This window comes from Chenopodium quinoa, unplaced genomic scaffold (assembly GCF_001683475.1).
Source record: "Chenopodium quinoa cultivar QQ74 unplaced genomic scaffold, ASM168347v1, whole genome shotgun sequence".
Classification (NCBI taxonomy): Eukaryota; Viridiplantae; Streptophyta; class Magnoliopsida; order Caryophyllales; family Amaranthaceae; genus Chenopodium; species Chenopodium quinoa.
The window spans coordinates 518,674-541,963 of NW_018742589.1; the positions used below are offsets into that span (position 1 = coordinate 518,674).

Sequence of the window (23,290 nt, forward strand, 5' to 3'; positions counted from 1 at the left end):
AAAAAAAAAAAAAACTTATAAAGCATAACATACGGTACATTTTTATAAGATTGTAAAAATTCATAATATCAGTCATGAGTAATGTAAACTAAACTAATCACTCACTCAAATTTCCAAAACTAAAAATTGTTTTCTTTTTCTTTTCAATAACCTAATAAATAACATTCTAAGGTGCATTTTATTCACTCAGACTAAACTTATACTACCTCCGTCTCATAATAACTGTAACAGTTTGATTTTTGCACTATTTATATGCTTGTCTAGACTATAACTTTCATCGTTATATTTTCATATAAACATACTCTGTATGAACTATGAAGTATATATTTATTACATTAACATTTTATATTTCTTAAAATATTTAATTACAAATATTAATAATTAATTTTGTGCATTGACATAGTATCTGTTAGTCATAGTGTCCCAATTATTATAATAAAACGAGTTTGATTAAAAAATAATAATAATAAAAATAAAAACACCTTAATAGTCATTAATCTCGTCATCAATCCCCATCACAATAGATAAGATAGGAAGATATACATACATTTAATGATTTTTAAAAATACAATAAAAGTAAAAGAACATTTCCAAAAAAAAAAAATAATAAATAATAATGTACGGCCAAAAAAAACAAAAATAATCAACAACCCCGTAATTGAACCAACGCCACCCCTTGAACGCTTTGTTACTCCGTCGTGAATAAAATGTCCGGCGCCGATGAAGCCCCGCCTCGCTCCGTCTTCCTCGGTGTCGACGTCGGCACCGGCAGCGCTCGCGCAGGTTCTCCTCCTCTCTCTCTCTCCTCCTTACGACGTCGTTTCCTTCTTATATATGCGATCATACACTAATTTATTTTAAATAATTCAATGTAATCACTGTTTTTATTGTAAATTGTAAAATGCCTTTGTTTTGAAATTTTTGTATTTTATTTTCTTCATTTTTTCTGTTTTTTAATTTGTTGCTGTTGATTTTATTGCATTAGCTGCTAATTTGTAATGCTTAAGTTAATTTTTGATTGCATGTAAATAAACTATAGGATATACATTTGGTATAAGAACATTGTTTTTAGTGATTCATATGAAATGAGAAGGTCAATGAATTGTACAGATTAATATTGATATTGTGCTGTATATTAGTGATTTGAGTTAGTTTATGTAGGATAAGTCAATGAAGAGACATTTACTATTTTAAGTTTTGATAGGTTAATTGCAAATATTGCTATTTATGCTCTCTTCTTTGATCAACTATTTAGTTGAGTGAGGCGGAACCATGGAAGTATGGACCAATGTATAAAAAGGCTCAAGGCGCACCAAGGCATCATAATTGCCTTGCCTAGACCACAAAAGACGCATGACCCCTAACGCCTTGTGCCTCAGGCCCTCAGCCTCAAAATATCTAAAAATGCCGCCTAAAAGCCTTTTAATTTACCAAAAATAAAAACTATTGATAGGTGCAAAAAGTACAAAGCTCTTAAGTTAGTCATTCAAATCTCTAATAGTAAGGCATTGCTTACTAGGACATTTTTAAGAATGTAGCTTTTATGGAGTATATGATTTTGTTTTGCCGCTTAACATGTTTTTGAATTTTTGCGTAACTTGTAGACTTGAAAGTTGAAGGATCGAAATGTTTAGACTACATATTTGTGTATGCTTGTACTGGTGGATTCTGATAGCAAGTAAATTGGTTTGGAGAGACTTTTGCTCTTTCATCACCCAACATCAAATTCTTTTAGGGATTTATGTCTCTAGTTATATTTCAATATTTTCTCGTTTTATGTTAATAGGAAATCTGCAAAAATGCTACACACCTCAACAATCTGATATCTGATGGCCTTTATAGATATCCTTGCCGGATTCAAGTAGATTAATTTATTTTTTTTTCCCTATAATCTAGTAAATGGCATCAGTTTAGTGACGTTAGGTTGTAAATAACTAAATATAAGTTCATATCTATTTGTCATGTAATTGTTGTTCTAGATGAGAATCATGAGATAAGAGGAAAGATCATCAATGAGATGTAGAAATTTACATTGCTTCAGAGGGTCCATGATTCCGATCAACAAACTTTAAATACATTGTTTCTATTAGTTACTGTAAAAAGTATAGCAAAGTTTCCTTATAACTTTGTTGCCACAGTGTAGTCTAGCTCTTTATCCTAGGCTGTTTCTAACACATTTGTGCTGATATAGGTTTGTTTGATGCGAATGGTAAGCTTTTAGGTTTTGGAAACTGTCCCATACAAATTTGGAAGGAGGGTGATTGTATTGAGGTGAGAAAGTTATCTTAGATATAACAGTAAGCCAACACCATCTTTTCTCTTCGTTACTTGGTGTCTAATTGGTGAAAATCTGTGTTACAATTCTTATAAAGAAGTTGTATGAGATACAGAGTACATTATATTATTTATGATTACATACAAGGTTTTTTTTTTTAATTTTTTTTTTAATTATTTTTCGGAGGTTTAATTCTCCTGATTTTATCCAGCAATCTTCAACCGATATCTGGCTTGCTGTCTGTTCAGCTGTTAAATTAGCATGCACTCTTGCAAATGTTGATGGAAAAGAAGTAGTGGGGATTGGGTTTGCAGCAACGTGTTCCCTTGGTGGGTAAAATGTTTCATAATTGTACTTTGTCAGTTTGTCTTTGAAAACTAAGGTTAGGTTTTACTGCTTTATATAGTTACTTTCTGAAATTTGACTAATGTCGCTTATTTTCTCCAGTGGCTGTAGATTCTGATGGTTCCCCAGTTACAGTTTCTTGGAGTGGTGATTCTAGAAGAAATGTTATTGTTTGGATGGACCATAGAGCTGTAAAGCAAGCTGAAAGGATCAATGCTTCCAACTCACCTGTATTGCAATACTGTGGGGGATCTCTTTCTCCTGAGATGGAACCACCAAAGGTACCTGCTTGTTCAATATATTCTTTTTGTGGTGTGCAATACCCTTCGTGGGCAGCAAGTTTATGAAATTCTTTTGATGCTTAAACCTCACGCTGAATCTGGTTTTCAGAAAAACTTGTAATTAGCATCCATGTTGCAAACAGGCATGGTTCACTCCCACCATATAGGAGCTTGTGCTAAAAGGTTTATTTTTCCAAAGTTAAATAAGAAGAGAGAATTAAGTATATCTGCATCTATGTAGATAAGTTAGAGGAACATTATTATAAGAGTCGTTAATATTCTGTTTTGTGTGCCACACTGCCACTGCTGTATGAGGATTGTAAAACAAGCAAATGCTGAACCATCGCTTAAGGTTCTAGATAATGCTTCTGTTTCATTAGGGCCATTAGGCTGTTAACATACTGCTACTTCTAGATGCATTGCTAATTGTTTTTGCAGCCTTACAGCAACTTCTTGACTATATAAGGTGTCTGAACAACTTAAGGAACTCTGTTCGAATCCCAATTAGATACTACAAACATTAGGATTAGACTGATAGTCAATCTAGTAGTCCTTTTCCCAACACCTTTCTGGCTTTCTGCAGCATTTATAATATTTATCTGGGTTCCCCTTGTGGATCATTCATTCAGATGGCATATTATATTGTGAAACTAAAAGTGTTTGAAGTGGGCTGTGGACCAAAGTTTTCGAAGCATCAAGCCAACTGAAAAATTGAAAAATCGTGGCTACAAATTGCCTATTGAGGCTGATAGTATTTTGGGCTCATTTAGTATTTCCTTTGACAGCATGGGACAAATAATTTTATTGGGATACAAAATGGTTGCGAGTTATGCTAATTGCTGAAGATCTTTGCTCCTTAGCATCTTCTATTTAGCAAGTGGATCAATGCATACTGGTACAGCTGAAAAATATACTCAATCAACAAGCTCTATAGCTACTTCAGCCAACTTGAGGATGCTAGCTGAGCAATGACTGTGAGAAGACCAAGCCTTAGCTGTTACGGGTATAGCATCAACCGAACATCACATATGAATACTGAATTTGAGATATTCAAGAGATAGGGGAGATAGAAATATAGAATTGACAATGTATCTTCAATTCTGTCGAGATCAATATTAGCAATTAGATTTGCAAAGGTGCAACTTGTGGAAGTTATGGGGATTAAGCTATATTGTATTGAAACTGTATAAATAGTGGATATCCTTATTCTTTTAATGTCAGTGCTTTAGAGCATCTTTTGAGGGACAGAGCTGCTAAATATTTTCCCTGCTTTTGGATTATCTTCTTGACCCAATGCATTAGCTTCAAAGGCAAATTTTAGCAAAAATAATCAGCTTATGAACCTTTTTTTTTTCTCCTGAAATGCATCACATTTAAGCTATGAATTATGTGGGACATGATTTATAAGAGTGCTTTTCTGCAGCTTTTGTGGGTTAAGGAAAACCTCAAGGAATCCTGGTCAATGGCTTTTCGGTGGATGGACTTAAGTGACTGGCTGTCCTATAGGTACTTGGCTGTTTTGTTCTTATATTAGTTTGGTTTAACATTGAATTAATTCTTAGTTAACATATCTTTCTAGAGCAACTGGTGATGATACGAGGAGCCTTTGCACCACTGTTTGCAAATGGACATATCTGGGTCATGCACACCTGGAGCAATTGAATGAGAATGATTCCCGTGATATGGAAGCTTGTGGTTGGGATGATGAATTTTGGGAGGAGATTGGCTTAGGTGATTTGGTCGATGGACATCATGCCAAGATTGGTATACTTCATGCTTCTTTTTATTGTGCCAAACTGCTTAATGCTACTACTTCACTCTGCTTTATGAATTTATAAAACCCTTTCGATTGAACATGTCAACTTAGTAATCTTAACACCTAGACTACTTATGCTGATTTGAATATAATACGTGTATTAATAGTGCACAGGGTGAGCTTCCTGCCTAAAGTTTCTCATCTCTGTATTGTCAATAACAAAGTTTAGGTGATACCGTCATAGTCTACACTACCAAGTCAATCGAAGACTTCCCTCTGGATATGTGCATTATATTCCTGTTCAGTCATTCACGTATTTTAGGCTTGTTTGGTAAACAATGTATGTGTTGAGATAGGCATTTATGTGATCTAAATATATGTCCTTAAGAATGTAGTTTATTTTTTTTAATTTTTTTTTAATACTTCCTCTGTTTTTTTAGTTACGTCACTTTGGTTTTCATGGACTCCTAGGCAATTATTAGTTAAAAGGTAGAGAGAAATAGGGAAATTATTAGTTAAAAGGTAGAGAGAGGTAGAGAGAAAAGATAGATAGGGCCCATGTGAAAGGAGAGAGATAGAGAGAATTTATTAGTTAAAATGAAAGTGATGCAACTAATTTGAAACTTCCGTTTTAGGAAAGTGACGCAACTGGGAAAAAAAAACAGAGGAAGTACTACTTTTAAGGTTTATGTTCATTTTCTTTTTCCTATTTGTATATATGTAGTATCTTATGAACCCTACATTGCTCTCTTAATTTTCTAATAGGGCGGAGTGTTGCTTTCCCTGGGCATACTTTGGGCTCTGGTCTGACACCAACTGCTGCAAAGGCAAGAATTTTTGTCCTGAAGAGTTCGCAATGATTTCAAGTGCTGTTTCCTTGGGAATCCATTCAACATAATATGTAGCTACATTCCTTTAGTGGGCTTGGGAGGAAATTCTACGTGCTCATTGTAGATAAGTGTTGCTGCTTCATTTTTTCAGGAATATTTGTTTTTCAGGAACTAGGTTTGGAAGCTGGCACTCCAGTAGGAACATCTTTAATTGATGCCCATGCAGGCGGAGTTGGGGTCATGGAAAGCTTTCCAGCATCTGACTTGAAATGTGAAGGTACATCTTGCTCTTCTAACAGTCTTGTTAGCTCATAGACTACACTGTCTGATAAAAATTTAGTTGTTCAGCTGATGAGAACGATGGAATCTGCCGTCGTATGGTCTTGGTTTGTGGAACATCTACTTGCCACATGGCTGTGTCTCAGAGCAAGTTGTTCATTCCAGGGGTCTGGGGACCATTTTGGTCTGGTATGCTTTTCAGTTTTCACTATGTTATTTCCTTAGTTTTTTTTTACCTGCTGAACCTTTCTAGTGCTAGGTCACATTTCCAGGCTGAAGCTAGTGTGTTCATACTTCATGTTAATTATTGCTTTGCAGAATTAATTTTTTGTTTTTTTACTTCCATCGTGTTTCATAAACATCTTGTGTCATAATATAGCAGATTGCAGCATATAATATATACACAAAAATCTTTTTACCTCTGTGTGGAAGACTTATTTCTATTGTTGATTATTGCTTGATTGTCTATCTGAAAATTGGAGAGGTGATTCCGCATTTTCTTTTCCGCATGTTCAGCAATGGTACCTCAATTCTGGCTTACAGAGGGCGGTCAAAGTGCCACTGGGGCACTCTTGGATCACATAATTGAGAACCATGTAGCTTCTCCACATCTGGCAAATCGTGCTGCCTCTCAGGGTAATGTTGATTTTATATAACTAATTAATAAACTATTTATCAGATGTAGTAAGAAGTTAAAAATAAGTTGACAAACAGTCTTCTAAACTGATACCAAAAGTGCATATTAATCCTGTTTCTTTGAACCTCCCTAATAGAACAACTCTTAAAAGTCTCAGCCACTTTAGCCCTTAACGAACCTAATAAGTTACTGTTTGCCATAATATATAAGAAGACAAAGAGACTTCTGAAAATACCCTTGAATTCCAGCCATACACACAAAACACGCCACATTATTTTTATAAAAGCACTGTGCCACAACCTCTCTTGATACCAAATCCTTGAAATCTAACTTGTTGCCAATGCACAACCTCTAAAAGTAAAACTTAAGATTCCTCATAACAAAGATAACATCCTCCTTTAGATTTATCTTTCCACGTCACAAAGTAAATAAATGAAAACAAGACTCACCAGAACTCCAGTAGCTCGACAAGCATACAAATATCAGGTGAAATAACCAAAACCGGTCTTCCGTTCTTGTCATAAGTATTAATATTACCTTCTTAGCCAATGCCAAAGTCCCACACAAAAGACCTCACATAAAGAGGAACCTTTGGCTTCCACAAATTTTCTGATGGACAAACTGGATTATGAAGGGGTTGAGTCAAATAGAAAAGAAACGATTTACAAGTATAAGATCCTGACAAGTTTCCTATCGCACCCTAGAATCCACCACATCTGCTAAAAGAAATCTCCCAAATCTATATTAAGGAAGAAAGCTCCTCTAAATCCCTATCATGTAGTGGCCTTCATAAATGTATATCTTTATTGTAATCTGCTTATTGCTATAAAAATTGACACTGGTGCATTATGGAGGGAAGAGTCAATAGACACATGAAAAACCTTGGGAAACCAGAACAAATAGTCAAATCTTCTCTCTAAATATCTTCCCAAAAATGAATGCGCCAACCATTCCCTATCACACACCTCACTAACATTGGGTCATGCTGATTATTTAGTCTTGGTTTAATCACAATCAGCCTTTTCAAGTTCATATTTGGTGATTGACTGGTTTCTTGTATCTTTCAGGGACCACAGTGTTTGCACTTCTAAACAAAATGTTAGAATCAATGATGCAGGAGCTTGATGCTTCATTTCTTTCTGCTCTAACAAAGGATTTGCATGTCCTTCCTGACTTTCATGGGAATAGGTAAATCAGAATGCAAATAAGTCTGATTTCTAATTTTTATGGGTACCTAAGAATATAAATCTTTAAATTTGCATATTGGTTCAGGTCTCCTATTGCAGATCCTAATGCAAAAGGGATGGTCAGTGGTCTAACACTTGACACAAGTGAAAAGCAGCTTGCTCTTTTATATCTTGCCACTGTACAAGGTATTGCGTATGGCACCCGTCACATCATTGAGCAATGCAATGCCAATGGCCATAAAGTAAGTATGTATATTTTGTCGTCGTTTAACATCCCAAATTGCAACATAAAAGGGGCTTTATACTACTTTATGAGACTGCTTTCATGAAGTGTAATACTCATAAGATATCACTTTGTGGGACTATATGATTGTATTACTTTATAACCCTGGGTATATGTAAAGGTGATGTGCATATATACAACCATGTGTCGAGAACAAATGTATACACAATTTGGAAAATTAATCTCAACTATCAACAATGTGAACAAAAGTGAATTTAATGACCTTAATATGTCAATACGCATAATTAGTTGTTAATTTACCCTACTGAATGTAAATATATTCAGTTTTGTGATTTTGTTTTTTTTTTTTTTTGGGGGGGGGGGGGGGAGGAGGAGGAGGGGTTTGACGGAGGTAAAGTTATTAGATTGGTTAGGATATAGGCGGTGGATGGTTTGGGTGGGCTAGTAATTGTGTTTTTTCAGAAACTGGTGGTTTCTAGGGACATTTAGAGAGGGATAGTGAAGTTGAATGGTTGGTATAATTGCAGATGGGAACTGAGTGAGGATGGGGTAGTGTGCTCTGTGCATATATCAGGTGATAGGCAGTAGAGTACAGGAGGTTGTTGGGTCAATTTCTTTTATTTAACTTTTTTTTTTCTACAATTCAGAAATTTGTTTTCTTTTGTTCAAGTTTCAATTAATTTTATTAAGTTATACAATGTATTAGCGTTCAAATAGGGTAATTTAGCGTTCACCTTTGTTAGGCTATGGTCATTATTTATTTATATGCATATTTTTCACGTATTTGTTTAACCACCTATAGCTGGGTATATTGTGTAAACTCTAGTTTTTTGGAGTATCAATGCTTATAAGAGTGTTTTATGTGAATATTCATCATCATCATCATCATCATCATTTTCATTATTGTAATATGATGATTATGGGATATTGTTTACTTGACCATACCAAGAAAATTTGTGGTTTTTAGAGGTGTGTATGGGAAACTTTAGTGAGGATAAATGGCTTGAAAAAGAGGAAAGTCTGCTTAAGATATGCCAACTGACATAATGTATTTTATTGTTGCTCAAAGAGTTGAGGGCTTGTTTTCTTGTTGCTCAAGTTATCAGACTCAGCTAGCTGAATGCCTGAATGTGTTCCGCAGGGACTTCTGTTGGAAACACCTTCTAGTGTGCTGACTGCCGTGGCTGTTATTCCTGTTTGATAATCTTTTGGATTGTTATGATCCTTCCCAGGATGTGCTATGCTCCTAAATCTAAATTTTTCGTTTTAACAGATAAACACACTTCTTGCTTGTGGTGGACTAGCAAAGAATCTTTTGTACATACAAGAGCATGCCGATATTACTGGTTTGTACCTGATTATCTTTCTCTACCTCCTCCCCCTCCCTGAAAACTAAATAAATTTTTTCAGTAAATATATGCTACAAGCCTTCTGAAATTCCAGATATATTTATTTAGTTGCTTAATGGTAATCGGATCAAACTAGTATTGTCTGTTCTTTGTCTGAATTTGTTGAACCTACCTAATTCCCTTCACTTTTTTCTAAAGAGGAAGTTAGAGATGAAAAGTAGAACCGCTAACTCCTTTATGTTTGTTTATTGTAAAGCAGAGTGTGTTTAACTGTGTTTATATTCTTCCTATAGTAATGAACTCATGAAGTGATATAATGATATTGATATTCTCTAGTACTTTATCAACTTTATTAAAATAGTCTGTAAAAAAATCAATTTTTTGCACAGGATACCCAGTAATTCTTCCTCGGGAAAATGAGTCTGTATTATTGGGTGCCGCTATTCTGGGTGCTGTTGCAGCGAAGAAATATCCCAGCCTACATGACGCGATGAAGGCACTGAATGCAGCAGGCCAGGTAGGAACTTATGTATATTGCTTTGGAATAATAAGAAGGTGTATATGCCCATCACTCATTCACTCATGCATGTTTTCCATGTATGACAATTGATTCATTCTGCTAGTACTAACCCTTTAATGTTGTAGGTCATTAATCCATCCAAAGATCCCAATGTGAAGAAGTACCACGATGCGAAGTATAGGATTTTCCGTGACCTTTATGATAAACAAGTCTCATATCGGTCCATCATTGCTGAAGCTTTGGCTTAGGTGGTATGGTAGTATCTTCAGCTATGAGACGAGAGTCCTTCTGAGCTTATAAGTTTGTGACTTCCTTGCTCATACACATTTTCGTGTTCAAAAGGAATTGTTTACCATATGGAGTTGTACATTTCACTTTCTCCTTTTCCTCTTAATTTTTCTCACTCGTTTATTAGTTTGCTTCTTTTCTGGGGTTTTATTTACTGTATAGCCAGTTTGTTTTGTTCTTCGTTGCTGGTTTTATGCCTTCTTAACTTATTGATTATAGTTATAACAAGGAAACGGGTTATGTAAAGCTTAGTACCTAATTTTCGCGGTGATAGATTTATGAACTCTTGCTTCACGTTTCTAATTTAAGGGAACTGCTGCTATTTGCTATTCTTTTGTTTACTATTCACCGCAATGAAATTCAACTACATCATTGTCTACAAATTCTTAGTTGTACGGCTTGGAACTGGTACACCTGTAGCTAGTTATTTTTTTTACTTTTTTTTAGGTCAGTTATCAGTTTCGTTTATTTTAAAATCTCTTAATAAACCAAGGATTACAATTTTTAATTTTGAAGTTGTAATTCTTGTGTATTTAGATGTCAATCAAACAACCACTTACTTTTCACGACATTGAACATGATACTCTCGCAAGCCAAGTGGGGTGCAATTGGTGGGCCAAGTGGCAGTGGTGGGGGTTGCCGGAGATTGTCCAGAGGCAGTGGTGTTAAGAACGTGAAATTCCTTGGACAGTTTGGAGGAGACGGAGAAAAGTGTGTGAATTGGGCTTTGTTTTGACAATTTCACTTGTTACAGGAAATTATGCAATTATTAATGTCAATTTTATTTGAGTGTTGGGGTGGATACCTTTAATTCGATTCACACAATACTTTTTCTTTGTAAAATGGTCATACTATTAACTAATGATGTAACTGGCCAAAATTTGTAATCAAGTAATAGACTAATAGTATATTAGCATCTGCTAAATAAATTTGAAAATAACCTTAAACAAAGAAGGTTTTGAAGAATAAAAAATTACACCCACACCTTTAATAAAAACTTTATTTATTTTTCGTACGTTTTTTCTCTAAAACGAACAATTTATTGGGTTCTTTTTTATTAACCTTTTTACCTTTATCTTCATTGTTCTCTCATCAAACAAACAAAAAAAAAAAAAAAAAAAAAAAAAAAAAAAACCGATTTATGCTTGATGATAACTTCAATTACATATAATTAATATCACAAACTAAATAAATTTCATGTACTAAATCATATTATGTTTTTAATAATTTACATCGCTAAATTTTTTAAATTTATTCTAGTCAAAAAATTAGTTAAAGGCTAGTATGCAAATTTATGTCCTTTTGCCCATTAGATTTTTAATTAAAAAAATTATGTCGTTCTATTTAATTTCATGACGCTATCCTACTAATCGCCGAAAATTACAGTTATAGGCTTCATAAAACATTTAAAATGGTCACATACTCGTATCTAAATTGTATCAATGAGTTCTTCTCACCCTCATTTTTACCTATGGTCTATACATACAAATTGTATCAATGAGTCCTTCTCACCCTCACTTTTACCTATGGGCTATACATACAGATTTGTTGCATTAATTACATGTTATTGTGACTATTTTGCTTATTTTCCTTTGTTTAGTGCTAATTAATTTTAGGGTTGTTATTTGTAGTGTTTACTTATTTACACCGTTACAGTTATTTTCTTCTTTTTTTTTTTAAATGCATCATATGATTATAGTTTTGATTGCTAATTGTTCATGTCTAGATTAGTTATTTATCCTCCATATTAGTTGTAATTCTCTAGATTGTCAATATTTATGACTTTTGTGCTTAAATTTAAGTGCATTATATTAATCTACCCTACTCCCTATACTAAGTTATGATGAACAAAAAAAAAAAAAAAAAAAAAAAAAAAACCAAAAACCCTAAACTAAATATACCATTCACCAAATTATAGACAAACCTTATTTTAGTTAAAGATAAAATCGCATAAATTTACTTTATGCATTAACGAATAAATTGCTTCAACTCATTTCTCACTCCACAACGCCATAATTAGCCTACATTCTTCCTTTATAAATTGAAAATCTTTTTCGTCCTTGTAATAACAAATAAAACATTCTCCATCAAAACACAAGCATTTAGATTCCATCTCATAATTTACAAAAAAAAAAAAAAAAAAAAAAAAAAAAAGTAGCAAAATCTAGAAAATGGGTATCTCAAGAAAGAATATAGTTGCAATAATCATAGTAATGGTGTTATTTAGTTCAATAATATGTGAAGCAAATAATTTTGTGTCATATGGTGCAATTAGAAAAGGATATAAAATTTACGGAAAAGGAAATCAACAACTTGGTGGTCCTGCTAACAAATATACTCGAGGATGTGAAAAGGGTACCCATTGTGGTAAAAATCCGGTAGATGATCAAAATGTTGCTCCAGTTAAAGGTGAAAAACAAGGAACTATGAATTAAGGATTTTTATCTTTATTAAACAAATTATATACTACCTGCGTTAATTTTTATGTGCAACTTTAAAATATTTTATATCTCACAAATAATACTCTAAAGTTACACATAAAAATTAACAGAGGTAGTATATATAGTAGAATAGTAAATATGTAGCATATTTATTAATCTGCTATGTAATAATATTAATAATATCAAATGTAACACTTTTTTTGTTTATTCTACTATCCTAAATTTTGAGGTTGTATAGTTAGGGATATGTATGTATATATATGTAAACCTACATATCTCTTTTTGAATAAAGTGTACTCCCTCTATAACATTTTGAAGATGAATTATCATCAAGATTATTTAATAAATAAAATTTTTGGGACATCTCTCTTATTTGAATTGTTTCAATGTGTATGTAAATAGATTAACGTTAACATCAGTTTTACTTCTTTTACTTGTATGTAAGATGTGAATGTTAATTGTCAAATCATAAATCAAAGTTAAACTGTGAAAACTGAAAAGCAACATGTATAAAGATTCCAAATAAGAACAATTTAAAGAAATGGTAGTAATTACCGATGAAAAAAATTCAGAAGAGTTTCTTTGAAACTAGACAAGCCTAATCTGTAGAAAAAACTGAATTTTCAAGGAAAAACAAATCCAAGGCTTCAATGGAAAACGAAGAACGTCAATGTAGAAAAAAGTAAACTTTAATGGAAAAAATGAACATGACAATGTTCGTCAATGGAGTAGGATGATATCATTACCCTTTGAGGTTAACTAAGCCATTTATTCACCATTTTTTCTTATGATTTTAGTTTAATTCGGCTTATGGTGGTAGAATTGGTAATTCTCGAGAGGAAAGCCTGAGCAGCTTCAATGGAGGTGGTCATGGGTTGGGATTGGAGGAAGAAGATGGAGGTTGGTTGGTTATGGCTGGAGATCGAAGGTAGAAGACGAAAGAGGAGGAAGAAGGAAATAGGAAAAAGTCAAAATACAATACACTGATGTAAAATTAATCATAGTAAAAGAACCACTGAGAGATCTACCGTAGAAAAATGAGCATTAAGATGCTCAAAATTCATCTTGAGAAAATTTGTACATTTCAAATGGTATGACAATCAGCTGATTTTACGAATGTAAACTTCATCTAAATGAGAGTTAATAATCTATTTAAAAACATTGCAATGTACCGAGAAGAAAAAAAATAATGGTGTAATAATGATGAAACTCGATAACAGCTGGACGTTACCATAAATTGTGAAATAATATTTCCAGAAACAACTCTACATGTAAAGCCCTTCTGGAACACCTTCTTTCTTCTTGTACATCACCTTTTCCTTGGCTTTCTTAAAGTCGCCATGGGTTACCTGAACCATATTATTATATGTACTAATCAGCAACCTTATTGAGCGTTACGTGAATCGCAGCACAGAATTATGTACAAGAATATGACCCGTTAAAAAGAAGACTTTCAAAATAACCACACCTGTATAGTTATAGTTCACTGTGATAATAATACTAAACCAAATTAAGATATTAGAACCTATTCAACAAATGCTGCATGAACCAGGCCAGTGACAATTAGATATGTAAAATAGAAGCACTTATATGTCCCGTTTGATAGGCGGTAAAAAATGGTTAGGAGTACATCGACATAAGTAATTTTCTGAGTCTAATGCCAATGTTCATGGCTATGCTTCTACATCTAATACTTGTGTTCTTCATAGTTGCATTGCCATGAACATTGGCATGGGACTTGCAAAAAACATATCAATTCATTACAATTAGCATAATTTAATCGTTTATCACCGCCTACCCAAATGGTCAACCAATTGCCAATTATAGAGCACTACAGCAACATTGCAAAAGACAAAATCATTTATATGAGATAACTGACAGGTTCAATAATTTCCCAGAGTCCCAGACAACACAAACCAAAAGCAGAAGTATTCATTCGCCAAACAGAGTATAAAAGCATTACCTTCATTCGCCGTTCTCTTAAAGCAAGCAATCCAGCCTCTGTGCAGATTGCTTTAATGTCTGCTCCAGAAAACTCATCCTTTGTCATCACAAATTCTTCTAAATTGACATCTTCAGCCAATGTCATCTTTGACGTATGGATCTATATTAAAAGCAAACACAGTTGTGATTACACATGTTACAGGCTTCCAATACATAAAGATATAATGTTAATTACAGGTGAACATTTTCTTGGTTTAGACAAGTACCGTGAAAATGCGTCTCCTGGTTTTAATATCTGGCAGAGGAAATTCAATCTTTCTATCTATTCGCCCAGGACGAAGCAATGCTGGGTCAAGACTTTCAATTTTATTAGTTGCAAGAATGACTTTCACATCTCCTCTAGAATCAAATCCATCTAATTGGTTCAGCAACTCCAACATAGTCCTCTGAATCTCACGCTCACCGCCTGAGTGAGCATCATACCTGCAGAATTGATCAAATGAAAAACCAACACAATTTAGGAAAAAAAACAGTATATATGATTACCAACTGATTTTACAGCACTAGATAAACCAGGAATGATATGTACCTCTTTGTGCCCACCGCATCAATCTCATCAATGAAAACAATTGATGGTGAAAGTTCATCCGCAACCCTAAATAGTTCCCTCACTAATTTGGGACCATCACCCAAGTATTTCTGAATCAATTCACTTCCCACGACACGCAAAAATGTGGCAGAAGTTGAATTTGCTACAGCCTAAATTAGAAAACATCCATCATAATTATTACAGCAGAGGACAAAAACATAAATAAGAGAGATGATGCCATCTGCTAATATTAAGATGTAAGATAATAAAGAGTTATATAGTATGTCTCTTCAACTAAAGGATTTTGAGAATGGTTCCTTCCTAAACGTCTGACTCAATTACAATTACTACATACAGACAGTGGCTAGGTAGTAAAAAGAGTGTATAAACACAAACTCCAATCATCACAAAGAACCATGGCAACTTAAAAACCAAACAGTGCCATATATTTAGGCCATTTAGCCGAATTTGCACTGTATGTCTTATCTATTATTCAACAACTTGGCCATATATCTGATAACAGCATAGATCTGGGGAAAATATGATATTACAGAAGCCCAAAGATTTTTGAAGTGATTTTTGAGCCAAAACATCAGTAGACATGATTCACCGGTAATATTAAGTGTCAGAAAGATAACTTGCAGGGACAAATTCAAGGAAATGCCTCTTACTACCTCCCACCTATAGGCTATAGCCCTTCCCCTAAATCTAAATCAGCCCACAGCCATGACAACAAATATTGCCTCCAATCATTTAAGAGCCAGCAGAAGCCTATGCCCAATGAGCTTATCCATGGCCACCAACACATAGTCTGTAATTTCCACAAGGTATCTCCAAATGTAACGATTAAAAAGAGTGTGTGCACTACTGCCACTAAACGATCAGGAGATCTATCACCTACAAAGGCTACAAGTATCAATCTCCAAGGAATTTTCTTACATTTCTCATTCATACAGATAACACCAAAAACTCCAAAGAGATCGCTTACAGTAACTACAACAACCAACTCCCAATTCCCAAACACACCAAACAATTTTAAAAAACCTCAAGCTACCTATTCAAAAGGTAAGCAACAACTCAAATTGAAATAAAGGACATTCTCAAAACAATATTAAATGCATGATACATGACAAGGGGCACAGACAATTAGTCACTTAAGAAGCAAGTAGTCAGCAAATCAAGAGCATAAGATTCCAAGCAAGGTTGAAAAGAGGAAAGGACAAAGAACTCAACCCTGTTTGGCCAACATAGAGGAGCTAAGGGGAAAGACAAAAAAGTAACGAGAAAAACCACCCACGCTGATTCAAGATCCAGATAGCCCATAGTTCTAAAAGGTATGCCCAATCCCAAAACATGTGCCTAGGAGATAGGAAAGACAGAGCTGGGGAAAAAAAACAAACAAAACAAAACAAAGTGCCAGGCACTGCACTAATTAAAAAGACTAGCCAAGGTGCATGCCACATTACGCCTTTGATCAAGGACAAGGCACAAGGTACTTTCTGTACATGTAGAATGAGCGGATAAATATACTTGCTGTAGATGGATAAGAACTTGTACAAAACTTCTACTAAACTGCCAATTTACTAGAAGTTTTGGTAACATATAGATGATCCACCTACCCAAAAATTTTAATATTCCAATTTATCATTCAAAAACTAAGCTCCCTTTATCATAAACCTTCTTCATGCTGCCTTGTTCTAGAAATGTGGGGGTAAACTGCTTAGTTGAGGTTTCCAAAAGGTTTGTTTCAATAGTGATATTCATAAAAAAATTATGAATGCCATTTCATCGCCTTCCTTCCTTAGAAAGATCATTTATTAGGATTAAATCTTATGTGTAATAGTCTCCTCATTAGTGTACAATGATTAAAAAAGGTTCTTTAGTTGAATAGGCTTGATTGTCCAAGGTGCTCTGGTCCAGGTCTCAAAATTCTCTGGGTATTATGATTAATGTGTTGGTAAACAATGTGATTGAAAGTAATGATATATTAGACCAGATGCTAGAAATTCCAGAGATAGAGCTCTAAATGATGAGACATAATGTGTATGAGGCTGTGGGTGCATCCACCACATGTTGCAATGTTTAATAAGGGAGGAAGAAACTTCTTCAACTACTTCACTAATTCACTTAGATCTCCTACAGCATATTCATCGCATCCTACATGATCTCTATAGTAACCTTAAAGAAACTATCTTCCTGTCTTTCTAAGTCATTGAATCTTCACTCGTCATTGAATCTTGCATCCACTTCAAACACTAACATCTACTTCCTCCATCTCCCTGAACAAAATTTGAATCATCCAAATGCCACCTGACATTATAACCACAACTTTCAAACTTAAATTAAAACCCATAAAGGAGAGTCACCAATTTCAAAAGCAAACAGATGATGGACGTACCAAGATGACTCTTAGATAATAGATAGTGACTTAAAACTTCCTCTTCATCTGAGATCTATGCCAATTAAGGAATAAGCTTAGATTACATGTAATGCATATCAAGGAGATATCAATCCTTATGAAACTAATTTAGACATCTCATTTAAAAGAAAATCCAAGAGACCTACCTCACCGCATTCTTTTAAAAATACACTTATACACATATCTCTATTATCCAGCAAACGTGTGATATTGGGGACAACGGGGGGCTATAATAATTGTTTCCTCTACTTCCATATAAATGTAACTCTTGCCTATATATGATGTTTCCAAAAAGCTGCAACACATCCTTACATAATAGCTTTTAGTATATGATAGCTTCATTCTAACTTTCCCACATAATTAACCCACCTAAATTTTTAAGTAACTCAATCTGTATAAGATCAACCTTACCACCAACTTCCTCACTAATCACCACAAACCTCAAATCCAAAAAAAAAAAAAATTAAAAAAAAAAAAATTAAAAAGTAAAAACCTTCCCTCTTTACCATTTGCTTACTGAAGGAAAAATCTACTAGATAAACATTTGGCTTCAACAAGAAACGATGTTGCATCTCACTAGCTTAGGCCTTGCCAGATAAACCACCTTTGTGTGGTACAATTAGTACGAACCTTTTTGAAATATATCAGAAGAAATACAATTGATCAAAAGCCATCATACAAAATCAAGATGAAAATGTTGTGTGTAGCAAAGTTTATTTGACAATTTCATAGATGCTATGGCTTATGAAGAACACCAAAGGTTAGGTGCTAAATACCAAGGGTCCCTTAAATTTGGTTCCTCGTATTTAAAAAATTCTTCAGAAATTTGCGTGCACTGGGAAAAATTTAATATTACAGAAGCCCGAAGATTTTTGAAGTGATTTTTAAGCCTTACAGATCAGTAGACATGATTCCCCAATAAAATTTAGTGTCAGAACGATAACTATGGCTGGGACAAAGTCGAGCTTTTTTGGAAAGAGTAGCTTTTTTTTAGAAACCCACACCATATTTCTACCCTTATAAAAAAAATACTTTCTTATGCCAGAGTCAATTTCAATAAGAAAGAAACCTTTAGCCCATGCATTACAAAACAAAAAACTCATTCACAACATCTAAAATTTTACTTTGTATGTGGAGACTTTATAAAGGCAGGACTTCAAACAAAGGAGAGAGGACACAATAATATGCAATGACAAATATCATGAGTAGGGTTGTTCACCTTACATAGTTTTGTGACTAGAAACAATAACAGAAAGAAGATACACATAGAAAATAAAATTTTGTCATAGCTTTTAAACAAGAATCTCTACTCTGAAGAAAACATACGTAATAATACAACAGTCAGGCATAAAAATTACCTTGGCCAGCAAAGTTTTCCCTGTACCAGGCTCTCCATACAGTATAACCCCTTTAGGAGGCCTAATTCCAATGTCCTCATACAGCTCGGGATGAGTAAGAGGAAGTTCTACTGCTTCTTTGATTTCCTGAATCTGGGGGTCCAACCCACCAATGTCAGCATATGACTCCAATGGAGCTTTCTCAACTTTCATGACAGACACCATAGGATCCACCTCATCTTGGAGAATTCCAACAACTGAAAGGACCTAAAATAGAAAATTTGACATGATTAACGCACACAAATTCAGAAACAAGGTCACAACATTAAGAGTATATCAGACAGATGGAGTAATGAGAAAACGCTACTATTGCCAAAGCAGCCAAGTTAAAACAGAATTCCATCAAAATGTCATCTACCTATACTTTGATTCTCCAAACCATCTCTTTTTTGGAAAATGTAAGAGCTGTGCTACTCAGACCAAAAAATATGAAGTTCCATCTCATTGTCATAACCACATGCATTACATGCTAAGATGATGTATCAAAATCATCACTTAGTTATATCAATGAAAAACTATTAACACAAACTTTCATTAACTGGAATATTAACTGAACTACACAAGCCAATCGCTCCACCATATGTTAAGACTGTTTGTTTCAAACAGAAGTTCCCAAATCCTAACTCCAAGCCTCAAATATGATTCGAAACATTGACAATTCAAATTTGACAAAGAAATAACAACTAACAACACCCAATCTGATCCTCGATCAACGCACATCCTCCCTATGTTATAGTTCCTACTACATAAATAATTATTTATACTGATGAATAAGAATGGAGCTAAATACCAGTTCCTTTACTTCGAAATCAAATCATCATAAAATTCAAAAATCTTCTTAACAAAAAATTCCTTTAACTCAAATCACCAACCAAAGTTATTTAGACTATCCCAAGTTTCTCCCCTGATATAATTCAAAGAACCCTCAAATTCATATCTATTTCGCCATATTCAATCTCAATTTGAATCCCAATCCCTATGACCCGAGCATAAGTTAACCCTTTAACCTCACGCGAAGGCCCTAAAGCTAAAATATGCACACATAGCCTCATTCACATACAATTCCAACCGCCTCGCCTCCAGAGCAAACTAATACAACATAAAAGCACTAAACTGAATGTTTCCACTTTACCTAAGAGAAACATACAAATGCACCTCAAGTCACTAGACACTAATGCTTTTCACCTCAAATATCCCCCACCAATGTAGTTCATCCACCCCCTCAAACTCATACCATTTGGCCGTATCAATTCCAATACCTCAATCGCATTCACATACTTCCTCACCTCCCAAGCAAAGTAATACAACATAAAACCTAATTGTAAAATCAAATTGAAAGCTTCTACTTTTTCCATAATATATTAGATCCAAAATTACACCAATAAAAGATCATCACAACTAATCAATAATTCAATAGATTAAGTAAAAAAAAAAAAAAAAAAAAACTACCTTATTGTGCATCAAAATTGAACATCCAGGCTCCAATTGATCCTTATCAACAAAAGACATAATACCCACATAATACTCAGGCCCAACAGAAGAACTAACAATAGCATGATTCTCATCAATCAACTCCTCCAAATTCCCAACACTCATAGGAGAGCCACGAATATCATCAACCTTAGATCGATCTTCCTCAGTCTTTTCTTCCTGGGGTTTCAATCTTTCTTGATTAGCGACAAATTCTTCCTCCATTAACAAGTAATCCTTGACTCTTTCAAGCTTAAGAAGCCTTAACTTGCATTTGGTATGTGGGGTTACGACGGGAAGCCGTGCGGCGGCATCTGGGCCTCGTTGCTTCCGCTGCTTTCGACCCACACGAGATGGGGGTGCGGCGGGTTCGAATTTCTTGTCTTTCTTGTCGGAGTTTTGGTTTTTGTCGCCGGAATTTGGAGGGCGATTTAGACCCGATGGTCCTTGACCCATTGTTGTGGAGTTTCTGAGTGTTGTTGCAGTGAGAGAGGAGAGAGGAGAGAGAAGAGAGAGGTTGAATTGAATCCTGTTGGAGAAGAAAAGAATAGTGAAGAGAAAAGGGTTTTCTATGGCAAACTTTGGGAATTAGGGCCTTAAGGGGAAGAGTGTATTGCTTTGGTCTTTGGACTGGTTTCTTGAGGAGGAATCCAACTAATGCTCCAATGTGAGTCAAGAGAGGTGTCAATTCGGATATTTGGGTCGAGTTTGTTGAAGTTGGGTCAGGTCGAGTTTATTTCAAAATTAAATTATGTCAAATTAAAGTATGTTCATGTGAGTCAAACTCCTAATTGGTATTTTTTGGGTCAGAACAGGTCGGATAGTCAAGTAAATTTTGACACCTCCGAGACTCCTATAAAGATTTACGACGTATTATGGCAGGTAGATAGGATTAAAGATGGCATTGGGTCGGGCCAGACCGAAGCCTAGTACCGCACGACACGATGTTGTGCGTGTGGGCCGGGCTAGGTCCACCTTTATTTGGGAGAATCACGATAAGGTATGGCACGGCCAGGCTGGCACAACAAAAGCATGCTAAAATCAATGCAATTTTGGTTAGGCACACAAGCTTGGCACTACCCGGCACGCACAATTTGCCCAACGACGCGATGGCCTGTGGATTTGGGCCGTGCACGAGCCTAACTAACCCCAAGCACGTCGGCCAAACCCGAGGATCAAATCAGCACGACCCAGAGCCATCTTTAGATGGGATTCAATATCAAGTGTTAGATACTTCGATTAAATAGGTTGGTACCACTCTTAATATTTAAGCACTAATCTAGTTGAAAAAACTAGCGATTATGGGCATTGCAAATAGCTATCAGTCCACTATTTGGTAGTTGAAACTGATCTTGTGAGCATAAGAATAACTCTCATATAGTTGATAGTGAAGGTAAGATGTCAAACTAGCGACGGTATGAAAATCAAAATTTATAAAATTTTAGTTTGAAAATAATAATAAACTTAGGGGTCGTTTGGTTCGCACAAGATAAACATTATGGAATGGACAAAGGGATTCAAAGATAATGAAATGAAAGCCATTCCATATAGCATGTTATTTGTTTTACAAAAAACAAAGGGAATCACCGCCACCAACACCACCACATAACCCCCTTTTCCTTGACTTCTCCGTTAATCCCACTTCTCCAGCAATCCCACCGCTGAGCCACCACCTCATCGGCATCCCCCGGAGCCCGTCGCACCTCCACAACTCCTCCCCTCCCCGGAAAACCTCCACCCGCTCATAAACCCTAATTATCCATCATCTAAAACCCGACAAAAACCCTAATTATCCGAACTTCGCTCATTGGTTTTTCGGGAAAGGAGATATTTTCTGGGGTAGGGGAAGGATGAGGGAGGTGCGATGACCTCCGGCTAGGGATACGGGAGGTGAGAACAGGGGCAATGAGTTTCGAGGAAGGGTCAGGGAAGGTTTTTGAGGGAGGTGCGAGCTTATCAAGGGTCAACGAGAGGCGAAGCATGGGCGGCGAGGTGGCTAGGTGGTGGTTGTGCGGTGGGGGTAGGGTGGGTGGTGACGGATGTGGGGCATGGTGGTGTAATGGTGGCTAGGGGAAGGGAATGGAACAGTCTAGGGGGGTGGGGAATCAATGTAGAGGGATTTTGGGTGAACTCAAAAATATAAATGGGTAAAGGAAATGATTAAAAGTGACAAACAAACAGCAACAAAGGGAATGGAGCATGTTCATTCCCTTTCCCTTTGATTATTAACCCAAATCAAACAACCCCTTGATAAGATTTGCATTGATGTTATACCAAGCTATATAATATCTATATCTATTTTCACCACAACACTCCAACTCTTTAATGGAGCAATTTTATGTACTCCACTTTTTTTTTTTTTTTTTTTTTTTTTTTTTTAAAAAAAAAAAACTATTTTTTTTTTTTTGAAGCCAACTAGCTTAAAATTTATATCTTTTTAAATACTCCCTCCGTCACACAATATAGTTATTGAGTGTATTTTTTCACATTATTTAATAAATAAGAGGAAAAAGTGGATGAAGTAGATTAATAAAAGTGAAGATTACAATTATAGATAAAAGTTAGAAGGCGAAAGTGGAAAAAAGTACAAGCCATGTGCAAAATTCAAGGGTAATTTAGGAACTACATTGAATAGAAACAGGAACAACATTTTAGATCTCTAAAATAGAAAAACAGAAACTATATTATCTATTATGGGACGAAGGGAGTACAAAATAACACCAAAAAAAAAAACTTCTTTTGATATCTAACTTTCACTACTCCACACAATTTAAATACTATATTTTAAAAAATATACTGTGCATTATAATTTAAAACTCAACAATTAACACAACGATTAACACTGCTCCACATCATAAATTTCTTGATTAAGAACTCAACCATTAAAACAATCAACGATTCATTATATTTTATTTTTCGTGTTATAAGATTCAATAATGTCAATTGCCTCTTACCTAACATCAACCGATTAGGTCACATTCTAAATTACATAAAAATAATATAAATTATCTTTTTTGATTGACAATAATACTTTAAAAA

At 34.9% G+C, this 23,290-nt stretch overlaps 2 protein-coding genes across 2 annotated transcripts; one reads left to right on the forward strand and one right to left on the reverse strand.

Moving 5' to 3' along the window:
• The first annotated feature begins 385 nt into the window (after positions 1 to 385).
• LOC110721090 (FGGY carbohydrate kinase domain-containing protein-like) lies at positions 386 to 10,370 on the forward strand. Its single transcript, XM_021900214.1, has 15 exons — positions 386 to 783; positions 2,192 to 2,271; positions 2,487 to 2,604; positions 2,723 to 2,901; positions 4,325 to 4,407; positions 4,481 to 4,665; positions 5,423 to 5,484; positions 5,656 to 5,764; positions 5,836 to 5,955; positions 6,283 to 6,402; positions 7,471 to 7,591; positions 7,676 to 7,832; positions 9,108 to 9,180; positions 9,573 to 9,700; positions 9,829 to 10,370. The coding sequence occupies exons 1-15, from the start codon at positions 708 to 710 to the stop codon at positions 9,949 to 9,951; spliced, it is 1,734 nt and encodes a 577-aa protein (XP_021755906.1). The 5' UTR covers positions 386 to 707; the 3' UTR covers positions 9,952 to 10,370.
• A 3,085-nt stretch (positions 10,371 to 13,455) lies between these two features.
• LOC110721091 (26S proteasome regulatory subunit 4 homolog A-like) lies at positions 13,456 to 20,868 on the reverse strand. Its single transcript, XM_021900215.1, has 6 exons — positions 20,231 to 20,868; positions 18,743 to 18,988; positions 14,966 to 15,135; positions 14,643 to 14,859; positions 14,396 to 14,536; positions 13,456 to 13,781 (listed from the first exon to the last, which is right to left on the reverse strand). The coding sequence occupies exons 1-6, from the start codon at positions 20,705 to 20,707 to the stop codon at positions 13,698 to 13,700; spliced, it is 1,335 nt and encodes a 444-aa protein (XP_021755907.1). The 5' UTR covers positions 20,708 to 20,868; the 3' UTR covers positions 13,456 to 13,697.
• Between the last annotated feature and the right edge of the window lie 2,422 nt (positions 20,869 to 23,290).

Coding starts and splice junctions, on each gene's coding strand:
- LOC110721091 (XM_021900215.1), bottom strand. CDS start 20,707: ATGGGTCAAGGACCATCGGGTCTAAATCGCCCTCCAAATTCCGGCGAC. Junction 18,989..20,230: donor CAATTTTGATGCACAATAAG/GTAGTTTTTTTT, acceptor TTTCTATTTTAG/GTCCTTTCAGTTGTTGGAAT. Junction 14,860..14,965: donor GATGCGGTGGGCACAAAGAG/GTACATATCATT, acceptor TCAATTCTGCAG/GTATGATGCTCACTCAGGCG.
- LOC110721090 (XM_021900214.1), top strand. CDS start 708: ATGTCCGGCGCCGATGAAGCCCCGCCTCGCTCCGTCTTCCTCGGTGTC. Junction 784..2,191: donor CACCGGCAGCGCTCGCGCAG/GTTCTCCTCCTC, acceptor GTGCTGATATAG/GTTTGTTTGATGCGAATGGT. Junction 2,272..2,486: donor AGGAGGGTGATTGTATTGAG/GTGAGAAAGTTA, acceptor GATTTTATCCAG/CAATCTTCAACCGATATCTG.